This window comes from Zerene cesonia, unplaced genomic scaffold, assembly GCF_012273895.1.
Source record: "Zerene cesonia ecotype Mississippi unplaced genomic scaffold, Zerene_cesonia_1.1 Zces_u008, whole genome shotgun sequence".
Classification (NCBI taxonomy): domain Eukaryota; kingdom Metazoa; phylum Arthropoda; class Insecta; order Lepidoptera; family Pieridae; genus Zerene; species Zerene cesonia.
Genome location: NW_024045138.1, coordinates 34,146 through 54,568, shown reverse-complemented (window position 1 = coordinate 54,568; position 20,423 = coordinate 34,146). Strand labels below are relative to the sequence as shown.

The window sequence follows — 20,423 nt, the reverse complement described above, 5'->3', positions numbered from 1 at the left end:
CTCGTCAGCCACTTCTTCGTTCGGCTCAAACGAGTGTTTCGCAACTTTTTCCAGCCAGTGCGCCATGGATTTCCCTTCGATCTCCCCCCTGACCACGGTTGGGTGAATTTGCTCTCGCTTAAATCTCTCTATTTCCTCTTCCATATCGTCCCATGTCAAACTTTCGTGGGAATCTTTGAATTTCGCATCGTATCGCTCGTAATGCACCTACAATAAATGTTATGTTACTGAAACTTACACACATGTTACTAAAAGGTGACAATTTCTTTCATGCTATGCCGCATATTTAATTCTAAGCTTTATTGCATTCAAATTTATAAATAAATCCTGCTAATATTACGTATTATGCTTATCGTATCTGTATGAAATTTGGTACAGAGATAGATTATAGTCTGGATTAGCACATAGGCTTCTTTTTACCCACATATCAAACAAGTAACAACAACAGGTACCACAACAGCGTTTCCCGGGTTTTCTAGTAATATATAATTAGTTTAGATATAAACTCACCTTATCCAACATTAAACCCAGGCCCGGCGCTGTGGGCAACATCACCTTGTCCTTGCAGAAGACCCTTTCCATCATGGAAGGTTCAGCCTGGCCTCGAACTATGACTATCACGAGACCGACCATCTTTCTGATCTGATGCAACATGAAGCTTTGGCCCTGATGAGAAAAATTGACAACAATTTAGTGCTAGTATTTCTTTGTGTTTGATTTTACGCAAGTATTTTACATTAAGAAATTAAAAATTTAACGGTCAGTCTCCCAGCTCGCTGTAAAGTGTTCGAAACATCAGGTTAATCACATAATGAATAAATCGCTTTGAAAATCCGTTATAAAGGTTTTAATTTCTAAATTTAGTGCTAAATATGATGTGTGCTAATTTTTAACAAGCTTTCACGTAAATAAAAATATCATCTGAATCGGTTCATCCAAAAACATCAAAAGGAATACATACCTTTACCAACATTTCCGCGAATTCCACTTCCGATTCAATAAAAGTTCTTTCCATTGAAAAACTCATCATGTATCTTGACGCAGAAGGATCTTGATAATGTCTGGAAAATAATTTATTTTAATGACAGTACTCACAAAAAACTTAAATCATTCACTAAACTGTGACATAAATCTATTCTATAAAAAAGATCACCAACATTCATGATAAAGGAGGTACCAGTCCATATTCTAAAATTAAACCAATTGATACCTATTTCTTACATAGAATCATATCAATCGGTTGAAAACCCACCCAGTTGTCGAACAAAAAACCGTTCGTTTTTGGAAACATCAATTAAAAAGTATGTTAGTTTTTCACTTAAGAGAAGACTTTAGAATTTTCCATGCAGATAAATATTGACCGCTGATGTACCTCATAGTTCAAATAAAAAGAGTAAATAGCTATAAATGTACAAACATATTATTCACAGGTATAGAAATTTAGATAAAGAAACATAGTATGTATCCAATCTTAAACAAATAAATAAATAAGCCAGATGTCAAAAGCAAAAATAATTTTTTCACAAACTTACTTCTTCTCTGTAAAATTGTGATAGCTCTTTGTTCCTTTATAATGGCTAAGCAATTCATTTACTAGCGTCATTTTCTCGGCCGTGATCCGATATAGCTTTCTCTCTTCATCCGTACGAGCATTGGGTTCAAACACATAGGTGGGAAGGGTGTAGCTATATGTCCGTGCATTGCACTTCGATTTTGAATTGAATTTATTTGTAACTCTTTTAATGCCAAACACTCTGATGCATTCCGGCAGTCTTTTGTTAATTTCCTCTTTATTTACTTCCAAAGCTGTGAATGAAATGAATCTATACTAATAAAAATACTGAAAAGACATTATTTTAATTTAATACAACATTCAAATTTTCTCATTACATTTAGGCTCTTTCACATAAACCAAATTCACAATTGATCCACTGTTGAATTAAAAAGTGATCCCTCAGAGCTATATATGTAGTATGGTCTACAGGTGAAGTTGAATGCAAGTTTATTTTATATTTGTCAACCCACATTTCTTAATTAAAAAAAGATATAATAATTATGCAATAAGAGATCACTTTAAGAGTACTGGTATCCTTATTAAGGCTTAGAAAGGTAAAAAATTCGTTTATGGGACAATATATACGCTTCTACAATAGAATACCTCATAGTATTAAATAGATTTTGCAGTGCTAAATTCAAAAACTATATTAAAAATGTATTAGTTCAGAAAGTCTTCTTTAGCATTAATGGAAGATCTGAAGAAAACAATCCATGGCATGTTGTCGCTTAAGAACCACAGGACAGTTCTTTGGCATCACTGTTATGTACATGTTGCATATTATGTAGAATTAAAATGTAAATTGACATTATTTTAAAAGAGTGACTTCAGAGTTTCTTGCCTTCCCTTCTCCATTGAAACTGCCTTCTGAACCAGTGGTAAATGTTTTAACTGTGTAATATAACGATTCAAAAGTGCTTCTATAGGAAGTCTAGTTAAATTAATAAATGTTTGAGTTTGAGTTTGAATTTCAATAATAGCAGTGGCGGCTCAGTGGTGAGAACCTCATCCCAGTTTGAAACCACATCGGAGAGTTTTGTACCTTCAGGGGGACCAAATATAAGTTGATGATGACAATAATAGAAGAAAAAAAAACAAGAATCATCATTATAAGTAAACTACAAATTTTTAATTTCAAATACAGTGACATAGGCATTGCACGAAGTGAAGAGTTAAATTGAATTCTTTCATTACATATTTACGTAACAAAAGAATAGTTGAATTCAAGACCTTTTTTATTAAGAAAAGTAATTTTTTAAAACTACCAACAATTTGTTGCTTCTTCAAGAAGAACTACTGTCCCCTCATTGGTTGGGAAACTATATATTCCACACATTTTTATTATATAAGTGTTTGTTTATTGTGTATAACTTTTTTTTTAATCTAGTTAGTTTTAAAAAGTGAATTAGATTTTTAAATACTATCCTATCCTATCCTATCACCTAAGCTCATATCCAGTCTCTATAACAAATTTCATCAAAATCCGTTCAGTACTTTCAGTGTTACCAACAGACGAACATCCAAACTAACATACTTTAATATTTATAACATTAGTGTTATTACTTACGAAGCTTTAACGATACAACTTGTCTCGCCGCAGACACACCCTTATCTGTTCTAGAACTTCTCTGGAACTGGGCATTCTGTTGATTTACAAAGTCCTCCTCTGTAATGTACTTTGCATCTCGTAAAGCTGTTAATAGGTCTTCTTCTATTGTCTTTACTCCTGGATTTCTGTAACAAATTACTTTTACAATGCCATTGAATTGTAAGGAATCTGACCGGAATTAGTTCAATTCACATTTATTGTATATTTTAAATAAAAAAGGTATGTAGAAAGCAAGCTTTTTACTAGGTTAATGTCATTTGAGATGAATATTTTGTTGTGTTACACATTTTAAAGGTAAAAACAGTGTCTTTATAGACACCATTTTAACTTGTATATTGATACTAAACTATTTGGATTATGTGCCCAAAATGTCGTTGTTTTGAGTTGTCCAATTGAACAGATGTGATTTTTCATAACAAATAAACTGCATTTCTTTTCTGCGGGAACGTGTAGTCCTTAGCAGAAAATTCACAAGCCGCTATCAATGGAATCAATACAATGAAATTCAGACTGCATGATTCAAACATGCAGCCAAAGTGATATCAAAGACATTATGAGTTGTGATAGAATAGAATTTTCGTTTCAGCCCCTCAATAAAACAAAATTTTTTAACATTTTTATACCTCTGCATTCCATAATAGTCCACGCCACAATAACCTAGCAGCATTGCCATTTTTTTCCTCTTAATACGTTCAAATGGCTGGTCACAAGTCTTTTTAGCGTCACTTTCGCCATTTTCTGTCTTGTTTTCGTTAAACTCCCACTGCCGCTTCATACGTCGCCGCTGGTGGTATCTCGTATGTTGTTTATTAACAAGCTCATCGCCTTTCTCCACACTCTCCGCCGCGACACTCATTGCTAATTGTCTAACTTGAATACGACCTTAAAAAAGTATGTAGTTTAAGTCTCCAGACAAAAAGTTATCTACAAAAGTTGTTTGAGAAGCAACACGCCACTAAAACTAGTATAATTTTTACACAAATATACAAAAATCACAGAATGCACGTGTTTACTCAAAAAAATGAATACCTGTTTTTATAAAGTTTGCATGTTTAGGGAGATTACTTCTCAGTGTATTAATAAATGTTTGAAATAATCGGACTGACATACCTAATAATTAAGCACAATTTCAGTAAAATAAAATTATTTTGATTCGATAATATTCATAACCATTAACATGACATGATTTCAGTTTGATGACAATTGTAATGTCTTATGTCATATGTTAGCAAATCGAACTGTCGGAAAAAAAAATAGGCAAAAGTTTGGAATCTTACAGACAGAATATATTCTTTTCTCTGTGATTGTCTATAACAATTTTTTTATATAAATTCTATGCAAACATTTTTATGCAAAATGGGAATATTTATAGATAATTCTATCATATATAAAAAAAATTCAGACCCACAAAAAAGGAATATCAATTAGGATTTACTTGATATTAACGTATCTATATAACATTTATTTTGAAAATAAAATTTTACCAACAGGTGAAATAAAATACAAGAATTGTTTTATTCGATAAATTTATAAGATGTTAGATACGATAATACCGTATATAGGTACCATTGTTAAAATCTTAACTGCGCATGTTATAACTTGGCGCATGCTCTGCAATACAATGCATTTGGGACAAGGTTTTTAATTCAGCATGGGTTGACGCAGTGCTCTAAAAATGCGTGGTGGAAGTTCAGAAAGACTGGTCGTACGAGCCAAGCGTAGAAGAGGAGATACGCGCGCCAGACTCACACGATATATAACAATTTCATTGGCAGCAGTGCTCGGTGGAGGCAGTTCAGCATTACTTTTTCTTGTGCCTCTTTACGCAGACCCAGCGCTGAGCGCTTTAGCCGCTGACTTCGATCCGGTCCCTGCGGAATGCGTAACAGAGAGACGGGACGACAGGCTCGGACTCGACAACTGCACTTGGGCGTCCTGCCGAGAAGGATGCACTAGCGATGCATATAAATGTATTCAACTACATGTCAAATACAAAGCATACGCCGAGGATTGGCGTCCGGCTGTACTGTATGTAAATATAAAGGGATGTGGTTATCCGCCAGTTGTGAATTGTGAGAATTTTACACTCAACTACGGCTATGTGGGCGCCAGGTATCCATGTTTCTGGTCCCGAGCGGACACCACAGTCGTGGTGCCTAGATGGTCGAGAGGTGAGCAAGTAGCCACAGTGACGAGGACACTAGCTCTGCCGCTCTTTCTGTCTGGATGCGCGGGAATTGGTCTATGCGCTTTGCACTGCGAATGTCGACCGCGACGCAAGCGGCGACCACCGCGCAGGCCTCCGCGTCTCCCAACGCTGTCCATCGACGACACAACCGTATACCGGCTGGCCTAGCTTAGCCTTATATCAAATCTCGTCTTCAAGCACATATAGAATTGATTTTACGTGTGAAGTTACTATTATTAATTATCGTCTTTAGTTTTGCTATACGCACTATGGAATTTGATTATATCATTCAGACTCGATCGTATATGAATAGCAAACAATTTTACTGTAGGTTAAGACCTAGTTATATTTCAGTGTGAAATAATTATATTTTAATAAGAATGAGAGTTATGTTCTTTAATTGAGTTTAATAAAAACCATGAAAAGAGTAAATACTTTTATTTCAAGTTGCATCTTTAAATTTTATTCGTTGAGTACAAAACTATGGTGTCCTATTACAATCATCAATCATTTAACACGTAGTACCATCACATCAGTCTTTAAGCGATATATTATTATATCATTGCTCTAACGTAGCATCTCTCCAACCATAACACAGTGTAACAGGGTTACCATATCAAATCATAAAATTAGTATAAAATAAATGACATGTGGCAACCCTGCATACATTTTTATTTTAAAAGATGGCATTAAGTACAGAAGATGCAAGTCGAAGATCGAGAAAATTTGATACGATTTGTGTAACTAACGTTTTTTTGGTCGTTTGGAAATTTCAATTCACTAAAGATTTGAAATCGTATCAAATTTTTTTAAATTACAAAAGCGTAGAGTAACAATTATACTATAATAATTTAATTTATGTATTTACGGTTTTAAGATGAAAACATTTTATTACGAAATTCTCGAAACAATGGTAACTTTCAAAATTAAACTTTCTACAACATAATCAATGACAACAAGAAATGAGAAAAAAATCGAACAATATTTTTTTCTAAGTATTAAAAATTAAAATGCCACAAGTAAAAAATCTAAAAGTACTATGAACATTTTATGAGAAATTACGTAAAACACTAACTATTCACGTACAACTGAAATTTCTTTTTTTATTAAACAATAAATAGGGAAATTTCTAATTTTCTGTAATGCCCGTAATAACCCCCACTTCGCTACATAATATTTCTTCGAAATTTACAAACCTTGCAAGCAAAGTATTTTTTTTTTTTACTAATCAGACATACACGAGTCGTATGATATCTCAATTATTTACATATCATCGAGTGAGCAAATAAATCGCAAAAAAGAAAGAAAAAAAAACTGTATAAAATAGAAAATTAAAATGCACAAAAATAATCCAATATCACACGATAATCGGATTTTAACATCAAAAATAAACGAACTCTGTTCACAACCATTCTGCGCAATTTATATAAATTTTAAAGTTAAGTCTAAGATATTACGATAACAGATTACATAGAAACAATTTTAAAACATTGGCAACTTCTAAAATCTCTGTATGATTAGAAAACAATTTTTTTTTCGAATTGTTAAGTGATAGGTAAGCAAATAAGATGCGTAAAGCAATTCTTCGAATGATTTAAAGGAATCTGATAAGCGTTCTAATTTATCCTTGTTCGTTTATTTTGTAATCTTCATGAGAAGCTGCCATTTCGTAAAGTATAAATTATGAGACATATTTTATTCTACAAAACATTCTCTACTTTCGGGATCGAATATCTGATGGCTCCAATCGTAATAACTTAATGAAAACAATAAAAAACATTGTTCTAAAATTAAAACTAAACGAAAAAAAAAACGAAAATTATTCTAGCATTTAACATTAAGGTGATGTTTTACAATCTGTGACATAACGGCTAAAGAATACAACAGCGCGCGCTTTTAAACTTAAATAGGAGCATTTTTATTTCATTTCAATGTGTTCTAAATTTAAATTTTTATGTAAACATTAATTGGATCTGATACTTCGAAAAAAAGGAGTCAAACGGGCGCTGTTACAAGATGGAAGCTAGCCTAAATTATTTAATAATCAGAATATATAAAACTGACGTTTTAAATTAATGCGTGATAATATTCACCTTAATATTATGAACGAGAATTTACCTATATTTAAGCGAATGATCGTCAAACAGCTTTGGCAATCATAGCGTGTTCCCTGTATGAACTAATAACACTCTACAATTGATATTCATACAATAAATAAATTAAAGGTAAAAGTGGATAGAGACGGCAAACAAAAAACAAAAGACAAGAAGTTACAATAACTACATTTTAAAACTATTTACGTATTGACTTTATCCACTGAAAAAAATAATTATTATAGCAGCAATTAGTCCATACAAAGACAACACACGAACTGACATCTCATAAATTTGTCCATTTGGCAAATTCTATACTGCGTTATATTAATTCTAACCTGTTAATAAAAAACTACACAATGTCCGTCCGTGTGTTAATAATATCAAGTCCACAACTTGTCAAAAGTTAAACTTTTTAAGTTCCCCGGCAAAAGATAAATTCGACAAATACAGTGTTGCCAACTATTTATAACAGGTTCTAAAAAATAATGCACTTACTCATATCCTGTTTTTTTTAATAACTTTCAGGTTTTATAAACTTTGAACTATATGTAATTTAACTAATTTTTAAGCATCTCTATTTTTTTTTTTCTTTGGCGCACTATGTTGGCAACACTGTCATATTATAATACGCGAGTTGTGAACTCAATTGGTTAATTTGTTACTACCTACCTAATTTTAAATATTTTGTATAAAACGTACTTAGGTTTTTTGATGCCGTACGAAGTCTTTTAACAGCATTGCTGTGGATTATGTTTATGTTAAAAACAAACTAAACTCTAGACGAAGATCGCGATACTATGATTCACTTTATTTTTATGTTAATGATATATGCATAACTGTGAGGTGTTCCAGATATTCGTTAATCATTAGTTTAGAAATCATTTACTTTTATTCAGTTGACTTTAAAAAAAGAATTACTCTTTAAAATATGTCACATAGGATTTTTTTACATGAAATTCAAGCCATAAATTAAGTAAATAGGTGCAATAAGTTAATAAAATACGATATAAATAGTCCAGAGTCAGTTATCTAACTCCATATAATATGGGGCTCAGACTTCGCAATTGGCATAGCATTAATCTAAGGGCGAACGGTTAAATATCAGTTGTGATTTGTCACTGTGATTTTTCACAGCGAATTTAGGCATGTGATTTCACAGTGACTTCACTCCTGAACACACTGAATGAAGCTTATGAGCTAAAAAATACGAGATATATTAGCTCGACAAAATTGTTTGTATACCTAAAAATAGTGGAATATGATTCAACTAGATTTTTGCTATATTTTAAATTAAATAAAGAAAAGTTGCGTGAATGAAGTAGTAATAGGTATATATATTATATAATTAAATAGTTACATAGCGTTATTATTGAACCATTCGCCCATTTCCGCCTGAAGGCGTTTCTCATTGAATACTACCATCATACAAATGAATTAATAAATGCAAAAAATTCAGTACATATCTAAAAAACACTGGTACGTCTCTTGGAATGATACTAAAATTGCAACTAGGAACTCTATGTGCATGTAAATATGTACTGAATTTGCTAAACAGGTGTGACTGGCTTGAGTTCAAACGAGGCACTTTACAATATGAACAAACTTATTGCTATATTCTTTACCTTTTAATATTGAGTACAACGCTTCTTAATTGCGATATATTGTTCAAATAAATTACATGCAAAATAAAACGCATTCTACCATTACAATTCCGACATAGATCTTAAAAACGCTTAGCAACGCAATGTGTTCAATCATAATCAATTAAAATGATATCGCAGCGCATACTTCATAATAACATTATATTGTATACCGCCTATTAATCGAAAGCAATGCCTACATTCGAAATTTGAAACTCAAACTTTCAATTTTCGATTCGAAAATTCGAATTTCATTCTAGAATATTCGATTCAGAACGCGCGCATCGCTCGCTTTTCGAACGTTCCAGAACCAGCCACACCGACTAGACGCTATCATTGAACCGCCTGAGACAGAGACACCCTGTATCTCTTTCTATCTAACTCTAATTCATTCGAATCTATATTCCGTTTCACAGCCATACTGGTAGATGGTTCTATACTCGCTTCTATCAGTCGACTAGCCCTACATAGTCTGTGGTCTGTTTGTTGCGAGATCCTATAGTAATTCAGGTTTGTCTCTGGGATTAAATACTCCGTGTTGATTGGTTGTCTGTAGTCGAGGTAGTTGGTGCAAGTTGTAGGGGGTGATGTTTGGTACTGGGGGGAAGTGGAGGGGGTGATATTGGGCGTGGTCCTCGCGCTACTGTATCCTTGGTCCACTTCGCATTCGGTCGTGTCTCGAGATTTTATCTGCATCATCCTGTGGGTAAAAATTAGAACTTTATTAGTTGATTTATACACGGTGTTTAATCTTTTTTTTATAGTAGAAGGTAATCAGGAATTCGCTTCGTTTTTATAACCAATTTTAAGGATATCAACCGGACGGGACATCGACTTACGTCTTTTCGGCCTTTGTTCATCATGTTAACAGTGTCTAGACTTAATTTTTGTCATTACTAATAGCTTATTTACTTACTTCTATATATAGTGGATATAAAAAAAAGATGCACAGTCAAATTAAAAACAAATTCTAAATTGAGCGCATTTCAAAATGTCTGATGTCACTCGCGGCTAGGCGGGGCTCTATAAAAATTCTCGAGAGGACTAATTTGAAAAACTATATGCATAAAGCATAATTACAATTTCGTAGCTAAAATTGGTTAGTGTTTTGATACACTTTCGAGCGTTAGTAATCTATGAGACTGTGCATTTTTGTTTTTTTTTTGGCGCCACTATATCATGGCGCCGGCCGGTGAGGTCTGCCAGCCAGCCAATACAAAGCCAATTATTCATCATCACCACAATTTGTGCAACAGGCACGCTCGCGCACCCACAGCTTTTATAATTATCAACATCGCCCGTACAGTCTAGCTCGAGCATACCACCCCACCACTTTTATCATCATCATCATCATCATCATCATAATCAAACGTGCGAAAGCCTGGCACATGCATACCACTCCACCCCATTTACCAACATCAACTGTACGACAGCCTGGCACGCGCATCCCACCCCACTACTGTCACCATCACCATCATCATCATCACCATCACCACCACCATCACCTGTGCAGCAGCCTGGCGACGGGCGCGACGGTGTCGTTCCGGCGGCCGGTGAGGTCCGCCAGCCAGCGCGGCCACGCGCACAGCCCGAGCTCTGCGCGCGCGCACGACACGCACGCGCACCCCACCTCCACGCTCTCAACCACTTTGAGACGCACGTCTGATAAGGAAAATGTATAATAAATTTATTCTAGATTGTCATGTATTATTAATTGCATGTATGTAGATGGGAAATATACATAAAACTAGCTGATCGCCCCGGCTTCGCCCGTGGTATATACGAGTATACAGCTTATGTCACTCAGTGAAGTTGTAGCTTTATTTTTTAATGGTGAAAGAATTTTTAAAATTGGTCCAGTAGTTTTTGAGTATAACCATTACAAACAAACAAAAATACAAATTCTTCCTCTTTGTAATATTAAATCATGTAGATAACGATTTAAGCGATTTTTAAATAATGTATTATCTGGCTATAAAACATTTTGTTCATGGCATTTCAGCTGTTGCTTTTTTTAATATGCATGGACCACAGACGGGAAATATGGTTTAAATTAGAATTTAATTAAATCTTGAATTTAATTAATTCTGTCTTAGAACAATTGTTCTATTAATCTTTTACAATCACATGCTCATATGTATGCGACTGACGATTTGGTATATGTAGGTGTATTTGTCACTACTCACTCCTACTTTTTAAACTACTATTTTATGAAAGCAATAATAAGTTAAGTGCTTACATTACACGAGGCACAATACACGCAAGACAATGGCTGCAATATTGGAATTACATTAAAAAGAAAACATGAACAACAGCATAATTTAAATTGGCCAGCTGTATTTTTCATTGTAACACTTGTTACAATCGAACGGTAGCAGATTTTCAAACCAAACCGCCCAGAGAAACAACTCACCGGACAGCGTCAGATCCAGATACGCCTCCAGCAACTTGGCCCCATCCCGCCTGAAGCGCCTCACAAACTTCGGGTGCCGCGTGGTCAGATCCGCGTCGGTGACCACGTACTGCGCCAGCAGGGCCGCGAAAGTCACGGGCGTGGGCGCTAACAGCCGCCAGCGGACGTGCTGTCCGACCATCCACTCCAACTGCCGGAACGTCTTGCCGCACAGCTGTACGCCGCTTATCTTGGCCAACGTTTTCAGGGTCGGCGCTCTGCTGAGCTTCTCTTCGCTCTTTGCTGTGGAATGTATGGAGATTATTTGTATATGTATGTATATATCTATTGTTTGTTACTTTAATATAGCGTATTTAGGATCAATATATAAACAAATAGAACATTCGCAGAACAAATAATTTGATATAAAAAATCACAATGATTGCCCCGTAATATTTATGGACTTTTAATCGTTAAAAGAAGAGGTAATTTTGTGATTTTTTTTCTATCCTATCATCTTAAGTTTTTGTTTTTAGCTGCAGGGGCTAAAAGGCATTTTATTTTAGAACACGCTTTTAACTCATGTCTCCTTAACAAACATCTGCTTTCACAAAAAAACGACCAGGACACCACAAACTTGCAAGAGTATGTCCATGAACAGATCCAATTACGCAATCACGCTAAAGTGATCTAGATGCTATCCACCTAACTATGTCTTCACTATTTCCTTCACATCCAAAACATTCACAATCACAAATGATCACATTAAAAGTACCAGGAGACCACAAACCTGCAAGAGACAAGCAAGCGAGCGCCACATGTGTGAGTCTGTCCGCTCTGAGTCTGTGTGCGTCCATGAATAGGTCCAATTGTGCTACCGCAGAGTGCAGTGTCGCTAATGAGAGACCTAGCTTCTTCGATACATCACGTAGCTGTTGCACGAGGGCGCCTCTGAATTCGAGCTGTAAATTATAAACATTATTAAAAAAATAATAATAATAATAAGAGGTTTAAATGGAATCAGATAAATAAATCAATACATAATTTCAATTTGTTGTCGTTTTCCACTGTTGAGTTGATATATCAATTCAGATTTTTTAACTGAAGTTATTTGTCATTGAAATGTAATATTCTTTGAATTTTTTAATTTTAATCACAGGTCATTGAACTTACAACTTTCCTTTTCACTGGCTAGACTTGATATGGGTAATATTAAAACTCATATTATTTTAATTGTGCAATTTTGCAGTGCACATTTTAAACCGACTTTGCTAAAAGTGATGCAAGGTTATTTGTGGTAAATTTTTTCTTTCAATGTCCGAAGTCGTTACTTAGTCAACAATTAACTTCAGGCTGTGCTTAAAATATTTTATATATACAAACAATAATAATCCTTTTCAGGATGTTAATTTAAGGTGAAGAAATTTCATGTTTGTTTGTCACAAAAACCTACAGTCATATGGAAAGGCTTATTCTCAGAGGATAAATAGTCTGTAGCTCACGGCATATCGATTTACGAGTTACGAAGGAACTAAACCGCAAGCACTTAATATTATAGGTATTAAAAATTAGAGCAAGATCATTACATCTCGTGCCTCGGGCAACGCTGACGCGATGTCTAAATCGATTTAAATATGATGCAATTTAGGACTTTAATTGCAATTATATTGAACATTTATTGCGACATACAAATGCTATTGTATCTATTGTCCAACTAGCTGCGCCCCGCGGTTTCACCCTCGTAAATCCGTATCCCGTAGGAATGTCGGGACAGCTGTCTACATACCAAATTTCATTACAATTGGTTCAGTAGCTTTAGCGTGAAAAATAAATAAACAAACACACACACACACACACACATCCTTAAAAACTTTCGCATTTATAATATTAGTAGGACTATCCTTCCTGGATAGTCTAAAATATAAGTCATTCGTTCCCAACAGAATAAATAAGATAAGCCTAAATTATACATCTTCATTTAAGTCATATAAAGTTGAAAATTTCTTACTTAAATTGTGAATGAAATAATAATTTCTCTGTTGCAGTTGTTACCTCTACTTCATCTTATTTCATATTTTGTTTTAATACTGAAAATGCATTGCGGCTCTAGACAAGCAAATTTCACAAGTAAAATGTCATTTGAGCCCACTGACACAATGTTATGCAAGAAGCAATGTATCAGATTATTGCACAAGTGTTTCCTAAATGTTAAAATATTGTATAAATTATGTACAATGGTAATTAAAGATGAAATATATGGACACAGTTAAAATCAACGACGTCATAGTATTTAGTCTCAAGTATGACGTCATATATTGAAGCAGAAAAAATATAATATAGCATAGGTTTATAACCGAAGGCTGCGCCGGTGTGCTCAAACTGATTTCCAACTTTTTACTCTCATTTTATTCCAGATTCAAACTACGGGGCAAAGCTATGTAATGTAAGAAGTACTCACAACTATTCCCTATTTTAGTATTTGATTTTTTCCCTACCTTTCAGCCCATAGTTCGACACTGCAGTCAAGAGTAATTCTCATGGGAATGAAACACTTCACCATGATTAAAAGTAGCCTATATAAATCACTTTCAAGCCTCCCAATTTTTTCCAGCCACAAAAGTCATATTACTTAATTATTGCATTTGCAATGTGGAAAAAATTAAATCCTAAATTACATATAAACAATAAATGGAATTGAAATAGAAGAATAATATATTTCCACTAACCTAACCGAGAGACTGCAAGATTTCATCAAATATCCGTGTCTATCAAACAACTGTACAGATTATCAGTTTTCCAGTTGCAAATGGCTGATAAATACTATTTTTATTTAAATAAATTACTGGTATTTTTTACTTTGCTAGCTTGAAACCTTGTTAACCTAAAATGTTTCTTTTGTTTACATCTTAATTTCTTTTTAATCTGTTTTGAATCAAATTCAAAATTAATTACTCACATAAATTAAAAGATTTTAATGAAAAAATGACAATTTGAAAAATTTTACCTTTGTGTATTTTCACGTTAAATTAGATTGTATTCAGATTAAACATAATTTGTAGATAAGAATAAAGATTTAACAAGGTCTTCATACATAATTAGTGTAAATAAATCATATTTATCAATATTAAGCAACTCACTACAAAAACAGTCACCAACATTTCTGTGGAGGATGATGTCTTCAGAATCTAATCAAATAACAAAAATTGTTGTTGTCTAGTGACACAGCAAATTTTTTAACTTAAGAAAGGACAAACTGCATGTGTTGATAACCTTTTGTTTTTGGGAATATCGGTGGAAAAAATAAATTCATACATACCTGTGGTGATTGCAGGTGTATAACAGGTTTCTGTGCATCTTGTTCTAATAGATTCTTCCAAATGTCATCTCTGTATTCACAGTGAAATTCATCATCTGGGTCCAGGAGAGTCTGCAAATTTACATTGTTATAATTGATACTTTTGCAATTGCAGATAGAACTATAATTATATGATACTAAAGAAGGTTTATGATAATTTAAATAGATAATTTTAACTGTACTGGTGTAAATCAAATGTTAAATAAATATGCTGTTTCTATCCACCTTCCAAATGAGAAAAGCAGAGGGTACTATGTTTATCTTTATGTATTATATTTTTAACACACTTTTACAAGCTTATCTGTATGTTTGTATGTCACCTCATTGAGATTTGATTTTGATCCACATTAAAAAAAAACAGATATAATTCAAACTTTGTACAATTATTGAGAATTATTGTTTGTGACTAAACAATAATTTCAAAGTTTATCTTATTACTAACTGCACCCGGCAAACGCTGTTCTGCCTTACTCTTATCGTTTAGTGGTATGAAAAATAGATGTTAGCTGATTCTCAGACCTACCCAATATGCTTACCAAATTTCAGAGGAATCAGTCAAGCCGTTTCGGAGGAATATAGAGACTAACATTGTGACACGAGAATTTTATATATAAGATTCTGATTAATCCTGGCAGGATTAAATAATTTCTTACCTTTCAAATATTCTGTATAAGAGCAAGTTAGACGATTTAGTTGATTCTACCTTCAATGTTTTTTATTTGTTTTTTTTACTACTACTTCTTTTATTATTCACTTAAATGTTTGACATTGTTATTAATGTCTTGTCAATCAATCATTATACATAGTTCATTTAAAGCTGTATAAAATGTTTAATTTGTCACTATTCAGAAATCCCTACTAATATTATAAATAATGTATTTGTATGGATTTTTTTGTTCACATAAATATGTAAATCCATGGAACCAATTGGGATTAAAATAAGCATAAAGATAAATTGTGACCAGAAATATAATATTTTTAATGCCGATAATCCAGTGGGAACAGGATTTAGGTGGATTATTTGACTATGCAGACAAAACCATGTCCAAAGGCTAGCCATATATTACAGAAAGTTAATAATATTAGGTTATACCACATATTACTCAAAATTATATTTTACAACTTATTCAAATTCAACTACATGAAATACAAAATTTTGAAAAATTTCTTTTTACAAAAATTTAACAACTTTTCTACTGTTTGTTTAAATTTAATTTCACACACTTTTAAGAAGTTTCATAATATTGCATTATGATGCAATGAAACAGCAACAATCTATGCATGCATTGTTGCATATATTATGTATGCAATTACATGTTATCTTTTATAAGTATGGTGGAATTTGTTTACATGTTGTATGATGTTTGAAAACACTTTATTAATTATTAGCATGACAAATAATATGTCTCTTTATTTTACAACTCAGAACATACTATAAATTTGATATACACATGTATCAAAATTTTAATTTGTCAATAGCTACAGTACAATTACGTTACATTAAAGATTTACAGAATCATGAATTGCAGTTGTGAACCTATTTTATTGATATTGTAATGAATACACAATATATTAGTGATATGAATAGAAATTATTCATACATCTATACATTTTATTGTATATTTAGCGACGAATTTCAGCTAGTTTATCATATAAATTTACATTTTATAGTGAGAATTAACTTACATTTGATTCGTACTTGACTTCCGAAACATCTGGTTTAGGACAGTTGTCGCTTGTTGCGTGGCTCCTTACGCTGGACAAATTTAATTTAGACATGTTCAAGGACTCCATTCCGCGAGCAAAATGCGATCGAGATCAGTAACTTTATTAAATATAATGAACAAAATTAACACGTAGCTAAAATCTTGACAGTCACCACGTGGAAACAAACGTCAAAATATCTTTTGTAACTCATATATTCGTGAGCATTTCTTGTAATTGGCTTCTTAATTTTGTTGTTCACATTTTATTTAATAATGAATAAATAATCATCAATTCAAACACAAAATGCTAGACACGAAGCTTAGAACATTTTGACGCTACATTCAAAGATACGATACATTCCACACTAGATTCAAATGCGAAATGAAGTTTCTTGACATTTTCTGTTTTCAGATTCTAATGATTTGACACATTTTTGATTTTTGACAAATACTATAAAAGACCACAGATTAGTATAGACGCATAAAATACATACAAGAAAGTAATTTCTTTGCTTAACTAAAGTGACGATCCGATGATGTTCATTGCTTTTGCATTTTTTTTTTCTTTTATTGGCGATTACGACTATTAATCAATGTTAAATCAAATTGCTTAACGCAACACCCAGTTGAAGTCTTATGATAAAATATGTAAAATGTCTTATGTAAGTCACGAATCACGCTTGTTTTAAAAAAAATCTGAAGGTTAACATTAAAATATATGGTAATGCATATTATATTAATCCCTGGTCGTCTCACTGTCACCAGCCACAAATATTATTCTTTAAAATACTTTGTGAAAAAAAGACAAACAGGAAACGTCAAACATATTTCTTCATTTATAGGTACCGATATAAGTGAATCACCGATACAATGTTAAAGGTAAAAAAATAAAACAACAAAATATATACTCATTAAAATCTTGAGTTAATACTTTGGTTCAAATAATATTTTTCACTTTAACTGTCTAACCTTACTACATAGTATAAAACAAAGTCGCTTTCTCCCTATGTACGCTTAAATCTTTAAAACTAGGCAACGGATTTTGATGTGTTTTTTTTTAATGGATTGTGAGGACGAATGAATGAAATATGTATGTGTATGTGTATTTGTTCATCTTATGTGCGAAATCCACTGAATGGATTTGGAAAATACTTTGCTATGATGTTGCTTATGTAGAATACATATCAGCTATCGAAATACTTGTTATTGCCCGTAATTTTATCTGATGGTGAATCTGCGCGACTAATTATGTTAACGCTGTTATAGATTAAAATTTAATTAAAATACTAAAAATCAATAAGTTTTATTCATAACAGTGATTAGGATTTTCATTAATTATAGATGATTACGTTTTTGTGTAAATGAGGATATAAGTGTTCTCATCATTCTTATTTTATTATGTTTTATTTTATAAAAATCAGTTCCTGACTACGTTTTTTAAAACATTTAATGCAAAATAATAATCTGAATAAATCAAATTTACGTCTTTTTTCTTTTTTGCACTGAAAAGAATTATTTACACTATATTATAAGAAATAATTGCATACTTACTCTGTGGTCTTTTATATAGCAACATTTGTGTGTCACGTCATTTTTAGCCTTTGGGAATGGAGTGCTAGCGGCTGATATTGTTTTACCATATAAGTCAAAAAGCTAAGAAAGTAATAATAATTTGTGTACAGTATTTATAATTATAGTAAGAAGACCATCTAATAAGAATGTCTTATTCGAATAGTAAGTTTCAGTGTGAAAAGTGTGAGATTTCGGAGCATGGCGGTGGTTTATGTGAATTATAGGTGGTATGTGTTGAATATGGTTGTGAATAAGTGATATCTTCCGCAGAATATACCCTCGCAGCTTTGCCGAGGACCCAGCGTGGTACTCCGTTGGTGCTTGGCGGAGACCCAAAAGGAAAGAACTTCTTGTATACCAATGGGAATTCTGTGATAATACGGGATATTGAAAACCCGGCTATCGCGGATGTCTATACGGAACATTCTTGCCAAGTTAATGTCGCGAAATATTCTCCGAGTGGATTTTACATTGCTTCTGGTGGTGAGTGCTTTTTGATTATTAAAGTATTGTTGGAGGTTTCAACGGTATGCTGTGATAACCTTAAATTCTGAATTAAAAATATAAATTAATTGAGCCAATGCTCATTAGCTTTTCATTTCACTCTTTCTATAAGACATATAAAATACAGGTAAATTATTTATTATTTTAGAGTTCATCATTGTTTAGGTACTTTTCCATACAGTGATTTCAAAGAATCAGTATAACGACAATTATTTTTATATTTTAGTATTAATAATAGAATGTCTAAGGCTATTTAAAAAAAAAATTCAGATTATTTTTTTTTTTTTTCGATTTTGTATTATGTCAATTCATCTATATTAACATTAAAAATAAGTATATCATACTTTAAAAGTTTGATTTTTAATTAACTCAAAAATAACATTGTTTTAAGTTGATTGCTTAATTGTTTGGAATGTTGAGATGGCAAGAAGTGAATCAATATTTACTCATATAAATAAAATCAGTGTGGATGTCCTTATTAATCATGTTTGCAACATGTATGTGTGTGTGAGTCATAAGTTTAACTCAACTATGTCCATAAAAGGTCACAACGTGGCCATATCTTATCTCCCAGTGTGTATGTTTATATACCTTTATTTGGTGTGACAAATTAACTTGTATTACTCTTATATAAATTATGATAACTCAATTAACACCTGTGGACAATTAATGTTTGATAAATTAAAATTTGTAGTTTGTTACTGTGTGTATTGATTGTGAAGAATATTTATTTGTTTATTTGTTTACATATTATTACTTCAATTATATACCATACTAACTGCACCCCGTGGTTTCAACAGTGTAAGTCTGTATCCTGTAGGAATATCGGGATAAAAAGTTGCCTATATGCTATTCCAAATGTCCAGCTGTCTACGTACCAAATATCATTGCATTCCATTCAGTAGTTTTTGTGTGAAAGAGCAAGAAACACACACACACATCCATACAAACTTTCACATTTATAATATTAGTACGATTAGTAGGATGACTTATTTTCTATACAAGACTACTACTCAGCTATCAGTACAATAATACTATTGTACTGATAGCTGAGAATGAGATTTTTACAAATGGGCATATTATAAATTTGCGAAATTGATTCATAGTATCCAATTAGATTACTGATACATGAATAATGGGCAGTACCTTCTTTCAGCTTCAGAGTTTTTGAAATCCATCCAGTAGATACTATAACTTTTTTTTGATATCATCATCGGCAATGGAGCCTGGAGCAAATGATGGGTCACCTGATGGTGAGCGCTACCAACGCCCATGAACATGATTTGGATAGTGATATGGTCTGCAATTGACCTTACACCTCTACAAATTGATTGCTGGCTTTCAATTGGAAAGGGATTATGAAAAGATTGACAAGAGGAATAAAGGAAGGGACTGGGAAGGGTACAGAAAAGGACATGGGCCTGCATACCCACACTAACATATTCAAACACTTTTTAGATTTCCACATGCCCAACTTTGCCTAGTTTAACCTTTCGAGAGGAAAATGCAGCTTCTTTTATAAAAAATTTACATGATTGGTACTTCCAAAGTTTACTCTGTAATAACATCTCGATATTATAAGTATTAACTAGATATTTATAAAGGTATTCATTAAAAATTACTTTATTAGGCTGCTATGGTATTTTAGTTTAAGAAAATGATATAATCATTAGTGCTTATGTTAAACTTCATTAAGTAAAGAGTGAGGCTACTGATATGGCTTCTCTCATGAATACCTAGTCTTGCCATAAATATTGTAATAAAGAAAAAAGAAAATTGTTAACTGCAAATAACATTTATTACTTT

The 20,423-nt window shown here is 32.8% G+C and overlaps 3 protein-coding genes across 3 annotated transcripts; 1 reads left to right on the top strand and 2 right to left on the bottom strand.

Moving 5' to 3' along the window:
• Window positions 1–4,379, bottom strand: LOC119839076 (tRNA pseudouridine synthase A; the record flags this gene model as incomplete). The annotated part of the gene is made up of 7 exons (XM_038365267.1): window positions 4,275–4,379; window positions 3,788–4,046; window positions 3,123–3,289; window positions 1,533–1,806; window positions 962–1,061; window positions 511–666; window positions 1–207 (listed from the first exon to the last, which is right to left on the bottom strand). Coding segments are annotated over exons 2-7 (1,137 nt in total), but the record flags the coding sequence as incomplete, so codon positions are not given.
• Window positions 4,380–4,769: 390 nt separating this feature from the next.
• Window positions 4,770–5,778, top strand: LOC119839116 (protein tipE-like). Its single transcript, XM_038365313.1, has one exon. The coding sequence runs from the start codon at window positions 4,840–4,842 to the stop codon at window positions 5,518–5,520; it is 681 nt and encodes a 226-aa protein (XP_038221241.1). The 5' UTR covers window positions 4,770–4,839; the 3' UTR covers window positions 5,521–5,778.
• LOC119839115 (cyclin-J-like) lies at window positions 5,776–16,844 on the bottom strand. Its single transcript, XM_038365312.1, has 6 exons — window positions 16,522–16,844; window positions 14,797–14,907; window positions 12,271–12,442; window positions 11,502–11,783; window positions 10,594–10,750; window positions 5,776–9,788 (listed from the first exon to the last, which is right to left on the bottom strand). The coding sequence occupies exons 1-6, from the start codon at window positions 16,627–16,629 to the stop codon at window positions 9,422–9,424; spliced, it is 1,197 nt and encodes a 398-aa protein (XP_038221240.1). The 5' UTR covers window positions 16,630–16,844; the 3' UTR covers window positions 5,776–9,421.
• Between the last annotated feature and the right edge of the window lie 3,579 nt (window positions 16,845–20,423).

Coding starts and splice junctions, on each gene's coding strand:
- LOC119839115 (XM_038365312.1), bottom strand. CDS start 16,629: ATGGAGTCCTTGAACATGTCTAAATTAAATTTGTCCAGCGTAAGGAGC. Junction 12,443..14,796: donor TACACCTGCAATCACCACAG/GTATGTATGAAT, acceptor TATAATTTACAG/CTCGAATTCAGAGGCGCCCT. Junction 9,789..10,593: donor GTCGCCAGGCTGCTGCACAG/GTGATGGTGGTG, acceptor TTTTACCCACAG/GATGATGCAGATAAAATCTC.
- LOC119839116 (XM_038365313.1), top strand. CDS start 4,840: ATGCGTGGTGGAAGTTCAGAAAGACTGGTCGTACGAGCCAAGCGTAGA.